General features: G+C 37.5%; 1 protein-coding gene across 1 annotated transcript in view; it reads right to left on the bottom strand.

Moving 5' to 3' along the window:
* Positions 1 to 12,341, bottom strand: part of PIGF (phosphatidylinositol glycan anchor biosynthesis class F) — a 43,058-nt gene that overhangs the window by 11,929 nt on the left and 18,788 nt on the right. Inside the window, exon 5 of the mRNA XM_027865061.1 lies at positions 4,963 to 5,071. Coding sequence (XP_027720862.1) covers positions 4,963 to 5,071 — 109 coding nt within the window. The remainder of the gene's footprint in view (positions 1 to 4,962; positions 5,072 to 12,341) is intronic.

The following is a 12,341-nucleotide window of genomic DNA, read 5'->3' as shown; positions in this document are numbered from 1 at the left end:
ATAATACCATACTTACAGTAGGCCCCAAGAAATATTTGATTTGAGCACCATTCTATTTAATTGTAACAAAACAATATTTTCCAAATATTTAAACTGTCAAAAGATTATGCTTTACATTTTTACCAAGGGGAAGACGGCATATAGCAAATTCAAAGACCTGTGGCTGCAATGTTAAGAGGGCAAGGTCTTATGAACAAGACAGGAAAGGCAGGTTAGACACAGAATGTAGAGGGTTTTAAATGACAAACTAAGGAATTCGTATTTTATACTGGAAGAAATCAAGCCAGAAATTCTTTTTGATTAGGGGAATAACAGGGCCTGACCTGTGCTTTGGAGGAAGGACTGACTCGAGAGTAGAGCCTGGAAGCAGAAAGACCAATAAGGAGGCTATCACAACAGGTGAGATGAGAGGCGATGAAGTATCTTAATTAGGGTAGTGGCCATGTAAACGGAGAAAAAGACACAGATAAGAGGGACATTATGGAGGCAGAACTGAAATGACTTGGGATATGGGGAGGAAGAGTGAGGAAAGAGTTGAGAATGACTAAGTTGACTAGCCTGGGTGACTGGGAGGACAGGATTAGCAAGTTATTACAAGACTCCAGGGAAATGATTAGAAGACTAAACCAGGGTGGTAGCTATGTAAGTGAAGAGATGGGGGAAGATATGAAAGATATACTGGGGGTAAAACTGACAAGACTAGACAACTGACTGAGGGCCATCTGAGGTTATCCATAAGGCTGATCAAAAGTGTGGTAAAGGGTATCCACTGCCTCCAAAGACAGCCCACTCAAGTTCACAATAGCCATAATTGTTCACAACACTTCTGACATCAAGCCAAGATCAGCCACTCTATAACTTCTACTTGTGGTCTTGGCTTCTGGGTCTCAGCAGAATTAAGTCCCTCTTCCACGTCACAGCCCTTCAAATGAGAGAAGTTATAATATCGTCTTTTCCCTCTCCTCCTCCATCCCCTACCCCAAAGTCTTCTCTCCAGATTGAGTATCTCCAGTCCCTCACGTCTTTTTATGACATGGTCTCCAGTCTCCTGATCATCTTAGATCTCCTCCCCAGGTATGCTCTAGATTGCCTGTGTCCTTTCTAAACCGTGTTACTCAAAAATGAACGTAATATTCGAGATGGGGTCCAAAGAGAAGCAGCACAACAGGATGATTTCTCCTTGTTCTGGACACAAGACAGCCTCCCACAGCATTAGCTATTGTAGCCGCCATGTCACACTACTGATTCAGTTTTAGCTAATAATCCACTAAGAGCCCCAGATCATTTTCACACCTAAACTATTGTGTAGCCATGTTTCATTTATTCTATACATATGAAGCTAATTTTTTTAACCCAAGTGTATAACATTATAAATTATTATTATAAAGACTAATCTTAGGGAGGCAGTGTGATACAACACAGTAGACAGAGGCCAGTCTTCGAGACAAGAGATCCAGATTGAAGTCCTTCTTCTGACACAATGGTTATATGACCAAGGGCAAGTCACTTAAAGTACGAGGCTTCTAGTCAATTCTAAAACTGTAAATTGCTGATCTGTATCACTAAAGAGATTTCCACATGGGGAATTCCCTAGTCTAACAATATCATAGATCCAGGCCAAGGGAAAAAAGTCATCTTGTTAAATTCAACCCATTATCTGGAACCTGTGGCTTTGAGGCCACACATGGTCTTTTGAATGAGTCCAAGTTTTACAAAACAAATTCTTTTATTAAGGGGATTTGTTCTGTGAAGTTTGGATTCAGTCAAAGGTCCACACTTGAGGACCTAGGATGGCACATGTGGCCTTGAGGCCATGGGTTCCCCACCCCTGGTCCTAGTCTATCAAGATCCTTTTAGATCCTGTCATCTGTCCTATTACTTACCTTTCCTAACTTCAAGCCATCTTAAAATTTGACAAGCATGTCATTTATGCCATCATACAAATAATAAAAATGCCAAATAACTCAGAACCAAGGATATATCACTGCAACACTTTATAATATTCACCAAATTCCAACGTATTTTATTTTAGAATATATTCCTGTGCCCCAAAGATGATTACAAATGACAATGGCAAAGATAGCCCTTTTGCTAATATCCTGTTCCAACTGCTGGGGAAAATTGGATAGCAGTTTGGCAAAAAAACAAAAACAAACCACACACACACACACACACACACACACACACACACACACACGGTACTTCCTTCTTTTGATGCACGTCATAACCCATCCACACTTCATCTCATATAATTCTTGCCCATGCTGTCTCAAAGATCTTCCAAGGAAGATCTACCCAACATGTTAAAAGGCTCTCCCTAGACTTCTGACATGTCATGGGAACCAGTGTAATATCTGAGCTGATCTATTTGTTAGCCTCTCACTCTTACTAGATGACCAGTCCACTTCTTTTTCCAATCATAAATTTCCTATAACATATACCAAAATAAATTCTAAGCAAATCAATGACCTAAATGTTTAAAATCACATCATTAAAAAAAATCTGAGGGGAATCAAGTTACCCTTTTCACAACCTTAAATAGTGGAAAAATTCTTAACTAATCATAGCTTGGAGCAAATATGGCATAAAATAGACAAGTTTTATATATATATATATGGCTTTCACACCACTGAAAACAATACATACTGAATAAGAACGACAGCTACACACTGGGAAATAATCTTCACATTCAACATTTCTGATACAAGTCTGACACGGAGACTGTTTACTACTGTATGAATGCGTCAAATAATCCTAAAATCTGAGAGCTGGAAGGGACTCCAGAATCCATCTAGTATGACCTATACATAAAAAGAGTCCTCACTGTTACAAACTTGACAAGCGGCGGTCCAGCCTGTGCCCCAGGACCTTCAAGGAGGGTTAGCCCACCGCCTCCCTGGGAAGCCCCTTCCACTTTGGGATGGCTCTAGTTGTTAGCAAGGTTTTCATGATGTCAAGCCTGAAATGGCCTCTTGGCAATTTCCATGCACTGTCCCTGATTCTCTTTCCTCTGGTGCCAAACAACACATCTAATCATTCCTCCTTCACATGATAGCCCTTCTGATAGCTGATGATTTGCAATCTTGCACAGATAGATGGAGAGTCAATCATTGTAAATGCTGAAGTAACAATAATTCACACACACATACTGCTTTGGTTATAAAGTGCTTTACATCATTTGATACTCACAATAACTCTAGAACATAGGTATTACAAGCAAAATTACTGCCATTTTACAGACGAGGAAAATGAGGCTCAGGTTGATTTATCCAAGGTGACTGGTGGTACGTGGTACAGCTAAGTTTGAATCAGGCCTTAGCTTCTAGCCCAGTGCAATCTCCGAGATCCATGTCAGCGCTTTTCCCCCCTCCCACTATAGTATGTTAGGCCCAATAGTACACGGCACAGTTTTTCTAGTGAATCAAACATAAATCAGATGAATTACTGGTACCAGTATTTCCTGTATTCAAATCTATGTATACAAGCGTAAAGCCAAACTTAAGTTAAATAAAATAACTATTCAAGAATGGAATCTGACTTTTACTTAAAAAACAATTTCACTCATCAAATGATTCTTTTTCTTTTCTTCTCAGACTGGAAGAGTATCTGTCATAAGACCATGATATCATTTTTACATAATGCTTTAAGGTCTGCAAAATGCTTTGTATATTTTGATACTCTCATTTGTTACTCATAACAACAGGGCCTGCTTCATGGGGCTGTTACGTCCATTTTACAGAGGAAACTGAGGTTCAGTGGTCCAGTCACTTTCCCACAAAGTTACTATTTTCTGCTTTGTTTCATTTTTTTCAAGAGAATCCTCCAAAATTCCTTATTAGATGAAATTAAACCTCTTGTAATATTAATAGCATGTCTAAATGTCTTTGCCCATGTCCTTTTTGCATTCCTATGAGTCTTTTCTGCAGGGATGTATATTTTTGGTGATACATGAAGTTCTTTAATATTGGCAGAAAAACCTCCAAAACATTCAAAAATAAAATTTTGGTTACAAAGTATTTTTTTGGCTCTATCACTAGGGTGAAGACATTAAAAAATTCAAATTCAAAAATGCTTTTAAAACATCTCCTGAAACTAATTTCATTACAGCACTATAACATTAAAAATAATTAGGTTAAGAACTTAAGACACATTAAGCATCTGTCACTAATTGCTTGATCTTCTACTATTAAGGTACCTACCTAACTAGGGAGTATTTTAATCTGACATATAAATCAATATCACCAGGCACCAGTTTAACACAGTCACACAATGAGAAGACATTCAGAGAAAAATCATTTCACCAGTGAATAATAAAAACAGTGTTCAATTACTACATTTTATTATACTCTTTTTATCCTTTTCTTAATGACAGCAAACAAAAAAAAAAGACACATTCATCTTCTGACATCACTTAGCAGGTATTCAGCAAAATATTTTGGCCAAATTTATACCACAAATTAACTATTATCAGAAAACTTTTCAAATTTAATGATGATGCATTTTGACAAAGGAAATAAAGAGAAAATATCAGGAAAAAGCACCCTACCTTTCTTGTTCCAACACAAGAACAATCTTTTCTAGTTATTCCTATGTATCTCACAAATCACTTTATGAACTAAATGACAATATGGTAGTTTAGCTTAAATATGTTAATTGCAAAGTATAGTTACATACCACTAAATAATACCTAACCAAAAGACTCATCTGCATATACAGGTTAAAAAAGATCTCAGATTATCCCACTAAATCAGGATACCTTATTTTATAAACTTATAGATGCTAACTACAGAAAAATATCTCTCACAAATAGTACCATAAAAACTAGGAGAGAAAAGAAAAAAAATTATAACCTAGAAAAAACATTAGCTGAGATATAAATTTATAAGTACTATTTTGCTTAATTTAATCTTACCTACATGCTGTAGCCACATGGTCTATCGATTTTAGGTAAGGAAAACTGACCTGCCATGGCCGCTCCCAATCCAATGGAATAGGAAATGCTCCAAGCCATGCTCCTATCACACTGGACACTGTGGTGATCTGAAGACTATTATCCCAAATAGATGTAGCTCTGTAAAACACAAATATATTTAACATTTGAGGCAAATAGATAAATTGCCAGAGAAACAAGTTCGCAAACAACATGAACGAACACTATTTTTACTATTCCTTTAAAATGAGGGTATCAAACTGCTTTACTATTGTTAAAAATCTATATAACCTTATTTATAAATTTATAAAAGCTAAGGCAAAAGGTCCTCAAATGATATGTCCATAGCCACACAGAGAATTAGTGGAAAATATGAAAGGAGAATTCACACATCCTAACTAATGAATTCATGTCTTACCATAAAGATCAGGGTCATGGATCTCTCTGGTAGCCTGGTGAAGCCTATAGAGCCTTTTTTCAGAAAGATATTTTTAAATAATTGAAGGAAATACTAAATTTCAAGTAGAGGTTAGTGAAAATAAAGATGCAATTTTTTTCACTCATTCAACATCAAAGATCCCCTGAAATCTATTCATGGATTCTTTCCTATTTTATTTTTTTTTTAATTTATTTATTTTTAGTTTTCAACATTCACTTCCACAAGATTTTGAGTTCCAAATTTTCTCACCATCTCACCCCTTCCCCCACCCCAAGATGGCATACATTCTGAATACACCTTCCCCTAATCTGCCTTCCCTTCTATCTCTCTCCCCCTTCTCTTATCCTCTTCCCCTTCAATTTTCCTATAGGGCAGGATTGATTTCTACACCCTATTTCCTGTATTTCTTATTTCCCAACTGCATGTGAAAACAATTTTTTTAATATGTGTTTTTAAAACTTTGGGTTCAAAATTTTCTCCCTTCCTCCCTTCTCCACCCACCCTCATTTAGATGGCAAGCAACTTAATACAGATTATACATGTGTAGTTATGCAAAACACTTTCATAGTAGTCATGTTGTGAAAAACTAACTATACTTTCCTTAATCCTATCTCATCCCCCATTTATTCTATTCTCTCTTTTGACCCTGTCCCTCCTCAGAAGTGTTTGCTTCTGATTTCTCCCCCCCCCCAATCTGCCCCTGCTCTCTTGTCCCCTTCCCCCCCCATTTTCCTGTAGGGTAAGATAGATTTCCATACCCAATTGAGTGTGTATGTTATTTTCCCTCCTTAAGCCAAATCCGATGAGAATAAGATTCACTCATTCCCTCTCACCTTCCCCCATTTCCCCTCCACTGTAAAAGCCTTTTCTTGTCTGTTTCATGTGAGATATTTTACCTCTCCCTTTCTCCTTCTCCAAGTATAATCCTCTTTCACCCCTTAATTTTATTCTCCAGATATCACCCCTTCATCTTCAACTCACCCTGTACCCTCTATCTATCTATCTATCTATCTATCTATCTATCTATCTATACATACATATAATTTTTTCCCCTCCAATTACCCTAACACTGACAAAGGCCTCATGAGTTACAAATATCATCTTTCCATGCAGGAATGTAAACAGTTCAACTTTAATAAGTCTCTTATGATTTCTCTTTCCTCCTTATGATTTCTGTTTACCTCTTCATGTTTCACTTGAGTCTTGCATGTGAAAGTCAAATTTTCTATTCAGCTCTGGCTTTTTCATCAAGAATGTTTGAAAGTCCTGTATTTCACTGAATTTTCATTTTTCTCCCTGAAGGATTATACTCAGTTTTGCTGGGTAGGTGATTCTTGGTTGTAATCCTATCTCCTTTGTCCTCCAGAATATTATATTCCATGCTCTGCAGTCCCTTACTGTAGAAGCTGCTAAATCTTGTGCTATCCTGATTGTGTTTCCATAATACTTGAATTGTTTCTTTCTGGCTGCTAGCAATATTTTCCCTTGACCTGGGAACTCTGGAATTTGGCTACAATATTCCTAGAGTTTTCCTTTGGGGATCTCTTTCAGGAGGTGATTGGTGGATTCTTTCAATTTCTGTTTTGCCCTCTGGTTCTAAAATATCAGGGCAGTTTTCCTCGATAATTTCTTGGAAGATGATGTCTAGGCTCTTTTTTTGATCATGGCTTTCAGATAATCCAATAATTTTTAAATTCTCTCTCCTGGATCTATTTTCCAGGTCAGGTTTTTTTCCAATGAGATATTTCACATTGTTTTCTATTTTTTTATTCTTTTGGGTTTGTTTTACAGTGTCTTGATTTCTCATAAAGTCACTAGCTTCCAATTGCTCTATTCCAATTTTTAAGAAAGTATTTTCTTCAGTAAGCTTTTGGACTTCCTTTTCCATTTGGTCAATTTTGCTTTTTAAGGCATTCTTCTCCTCGTTGGCTTTTTGGATCTCTTTTGCCATTTGGTCTAGTGTGTTTTTTAAGGTGTTTTTTGAGCTCTTCCATGGTCTGGGACTGATTCATATTTTTCTTGGAGGCTTTGGACGTAGGAGCTTTGATTTTGTTGTCTTCTTCTGGTTTTATGTTTTGATCTTCTTTGTCACCAAAGTAAAATTCTATGGTCTGACTTTTTGCGCTGCTTGCTCATGATCCTAGCCAATTACTTGAGTTTTAAACTCTTTATTAATGTAGGGCTCTGCTTCCAGTGTGGAGAATGTACTGACCCAAGGTTCGGGGGGTTTTGTGCAGCTATTTTCAGAGATACTTCTAGGGACCTGTAAATTTTCAGTTCTTCCAAGGTGGTATGATAAGGGGCGAGGTGTTTACTCCTTTCCTGGCCTGTGCTCTGGTCTATGAGTGATCACAAGCACTCTTTTCTGCCTTCAAACTGTGAGCAGGATTTCCTCTCTACCACACCAGCACTCCTCTTCACCCCAAGACCACCATCCACAACTGTGACCCAGATCCAACCACAGGCAAAGCAAGAGATTCCTGCTTCAGCACTGGCAAAGAGATCCCTGCAATCCCCCTCTGATCAGGTACTTGATTTCCCTTCAGTCTGCGGGCCGGAAGCTCCAAAAGCAGCTGCCGCCCCAGGGCCACGCTCAGAGAGTAGGGCTGGGACTGAGTTTCTCTCTCGCTGTGGTCAGAGAATTTTTCTACTGACCTTGTAAGTTATCTTTGGCATTCGTGGGTTGAGAAGTCTGGAAACCACCACAGCTGCCTGCGATTCAGTCCACTGATGCCTGCTCCAGGTTCACTAAGGCCTGTTTTGCTTGCATGCTCATGCTGAAGTGTGCTCCTCTCCCCACCCTGCGAGATATACCTTTCTAATCAACAATCCAGGTTATCTTGGGCAGGAAATTTGTTTCACTGTCTTTTTGTGGATTCTGTTGCTGTAGAATTTGTTTAGAGCCATTTTTTACAGGTATTTGGAGAGGTTTGGCGGAGAGCTCAAGTCACCACTTTTACTCTGTCTTTTTGGCTCCGCCCCCTTCTTTCCTATTTTAGATGTTAAATTCCAGTTAGGAATGTTACACATACAACATGAAAGACTTATATAAATTGACACAAAGTGAAGCGAGCAGAACCAGGAGAACATTGTACACAGCAACAGCAACAATATAACAATGATCAACTGTGAAAGACTTAGCTATGAGTATTACAGGATGCAAAATGGCTAATTTTGATTCCATTAAATTAAAAAGATATTGCATTAAAAATAAAAAACCACAATGCTGCCAAGATTAGAAGGAAAGCAGAAAACTAGGGGAAAATGTTTACAGCAAGTTTCTCTAATAAAGGCCTCATTTATCAAATATATAGAGAACTGAGTCAAATTTATAAGAATGCAAGTCATTCCCCAATTGATAACCGGTCTAAGGATATGAAGAGAAATTTCAGAATAAAAGCTATCTATAGTCACATGAAATAAATACTCTAAATCACTACTGATTAGAGGAATGCAAATTAAAACAACTGTGAGGTATCACCTCACCCATCAGATTGGCAAATATGACAGAAAGGGAAGATGATAAATGTTGGAGGGGGGATGTGGAAAAACTGAGACACTTATGCACTTTTGGTGAAGCTGTGAACTAATCTGAACTAACCATTCTAGAGAGTAATTTGGAACTACGCCCAAAGGACTATAAAACTGGACACACCCTTTGACCCAGCTACTATTAGATCTATACAAAGAAAAAGATCTTTATGTACAAAAGTATCTACAGCAGCTCTTTTTTGTGGGGACAAAGAATTGGAAATTGAGGGGATGTCCATCAATTTGGGGAATCACTGAACAAGTTGTGGTATATGATTATGATAGAATACTACTGTGCTATCAGAAATGATGAATATGATGTTCTCAAAAAAACTTGGTAAGATTTATATGAACTGATGCAAAGTGAAGTGAGCAGAACCATGAGAAAATGGTTTTTTAAAAATATTTGTATATTTATTATTTTATTTTTACCCAGTTACATGTAAAAACAATTTTTAACATTTGTTTCTAAAACTTTGAATTCAAAATTCTCTCTCTTCCTCCCTCCCCACCCCCCCTCATTGAGAAGGCAAGCAATTCAATAGAGATTATACATGTAAAGTCATGTAAAAAACAGCCATAATAGTCATGCTGTGAAAGAAAACAGACAAAAAAAAACTCGAAAAAATAAAGAAAATAACAAAAAAGTATGCTTCAATCTGTATTCAGACACCATCAGTTCTTTCTCCGGGGATAGATAGTATTCATCATAACTCATCATAGGTCCTTCAGCGTTGTCTTGGATCACTGTATTGCTGAGAATAGCTAAGTCATTCACAGCTGATCATCTTACAATGTTGCTATTACTTTGCACACAGTACATTTCACTTTGCATCAGCCCAAGCAAATTTTTCCAGGTTTTTCTGAGAGCGTCCTGCTCATCATTTCTTACAATAGGATTCCATCATAATCACATAACATAATTTGTTCAGCCATTCCTAAATTGATGGGCATCCCCTCAATTTCTAATTCTCTGCCCCCAGAAAAGAGCTGCTATAAATATTTTGTACATTTAGGTCCCCTTCCTTTTTGTCAGGTATACATGGTTTTATTACCCTTTGGATGTAGTTCCAAATTGCTCTACAGAATGGTAGAATCAGTTCACAACTCTACCAACAGTGCATTAATGTCTCATTTTTCCCACATCCCCTCCAATACTTGTCTAATAGGACAGAAAAGGTAAATGACAATCTAATGGGTAGGAGGTAGTACCTCAGAATTCTTTTAATTCGCATTTCTCCAATCAACAGTTAGAATATTTTTTCATATGGCTATAGATAGCTTTGATTACTTCAACTTAAAACAGATTATATCTTTTGATCATTTATTAATTGGCGAATGACTCCTATTTTTTTAAATCTGACTCAGTTCTCTATATGTTTGAGAAATGAGGCCTTTATCAGAAACACTTGCTTCAAAATTTTTTTCAGTTACTGTTGCTAACTGCATTTCCCTCCATCCTATTCTCCCCATCCCTATTTATTCTGTCCCTCTTCAAGTGTTTTGCTTCTTACTATTCCCTCCCCCAATCTGCCCTCCCTTCTATCACCACCACTCCCTTCTCTTATACCCTTTCCCTCCTACTTTCCTGTAGGGTAAGATAGATTTCTATACCCAAATGCATGTGTATGTTAATCCCTCTTTGAGCCAATTCTGATGAGAGTAAGATTCACTCACTCCCCCTCACCTCTTCCCCTCCACTGTAAAAGCTTTTTCTTGCCTCTTTTACGTGAGATGATTTGCCCATTCTACCTCTCCCTTTCTCTTTCTCCCAGTACATTCTGCTCTCACCCCTTAATGTTATTTTTTAGATATCATCCCTTCATATTCAATTCATACCTGTGTCCTCTCTCCATATGTATTCCTCCCTAATAATGAGAAAGGTCTTATGAGTTATAAATATCATTTTCCCATGTAGGAACGTAAACAGTTTAACCATATAAAGTCTCTTATGATTTCCCTTTCCTGTTTACCTTTCTATGCTTCTCTTGAATCTTGTATTTGAAAGCCAAATTTTCTATTCAGCTCTGGTCTTTTCATCAACACTGAATGTCCACTTTTTTTCCCCTTAAGGATTATACTCACGTTTGCTGCATAGGTGATTCTTGGTTGTCATCTTAGCTCCTCTGTCCTCCAGAATTTCATATTCCAAGTCTTCCAATGTTTTTTTCTTTTTTTTTGGTGGTGAGGCAGTCTGGGTTAAGTGACTTGCTCAGGGTCACACAGCTAGTGAGTATCATGTGTCAGATCTGAACTTCCTGACTCAAGGCCAGAGCTCTATCCACTGTGCCACCTAGCTGCCCCCTTCAATCACAATACTTGAATTGCTTCTTTCTGGCTGCTTGCAATATTTTCTCCTTGACCTGGGAACTCTGGAATTTGGCTATAATCTTCCTGGGAGTTTTCCTTTTGGGATCTCTTTCAGGAGGTGATCAGTGGATTCTTTCAATTTCTATTTTATTCTCTGGTTCTAGAATATCAGGGCAGTTTTCCTTGATAATTTCTTGAAAGATGATGTCTAGGCTCTTTTTTTTTTTTAAATCACAGCTTTCAGGTAGTCCAATAATTTTTAAATGATCTCTCCTGGATCTACTTTCCAGGTCAGTTGTTTTTCCAATGAAATATTTCACATTTTCTTCTATTTTTTCATTCTTTTGGTTTTGTTTTATTGCTTCTTTATTTCTCATAAAGTCATTAGCTTCCATTTGCTGCATTCTAATTTTTAAGGAATTATTTTCTTCAGTAAGCTTTTGGACTTCCTTTTCCATCTGGCCAATTCTGCTTTTTAAGGCATTCTTCTCCTCATTGGCTTTTTGGACCTCTTTTGCCATTTGGTCTAGTGTATTTTTTAAGGTGTTGTTTTCTTCAGTATTTTTTTGTGTCTCCTTCACCAAGCTGTTGCAGGACTGTACAGAAACAGATGGAGAGGCCATTGGGTCTACTTTGCTGACCCCTGGTATAGATGGCAATTGAAAGGCAGAGGGATTAGATGCATGAAACCCAAGTATGAGGCTATTACAACAATCCACATGAGCTGATGAGGGCCTGAACAAGAGTAGTGGCTATATGAGTTAATGAATGAATGCAAAAGCATTTATTAAGTGCTTATTATCTGCTAAGTACTATACCAAGCACTGGGAGATACAAACCAAAAAAAATTGAGACTGTCTTTGCTTTCAAGAAACTTACACTATAATTGAGAGAGAGAATATACACAAGAGGGTTCACCTACAAGACCAATGGGATGATCCCAAAGTCTTTTTTTTTTTTTTTAGAAGTCTTTCAAATTTTATTTAGTCATTTGTTTTTGTACATTTACAATCGGGTATTTATTCAGACACTAACTTTGTAATAGCAATTTGTGGGCAACCCAGCAAGGACTGTATGAAAACATGTCCCTTCATCTTCATCAAACTACGTGGCCAAGCTTTTGTCCTGACA

The sequence above is a fragment of the Vombatus ursinus genome, unplaced genomic scaffold (genome assembly GCF_900497805.2).
Source record: "Vombatus ursinus unplaced genomic scaffold, bare-nosed wombat genome assembly UNPS02014778.1, whole genome shotgun sequence".
Lineage (NCBI taxonomy): Eukaryota > Metazoa > Chordata > Mammalia > Diprotodontia > Vombatidae > Vombatus > Vombatus ursinus.
Note: the sequence above shows the minus strand (reverse complement) of the source record. Positions and strands in the feature narration are given on the sequence as shown.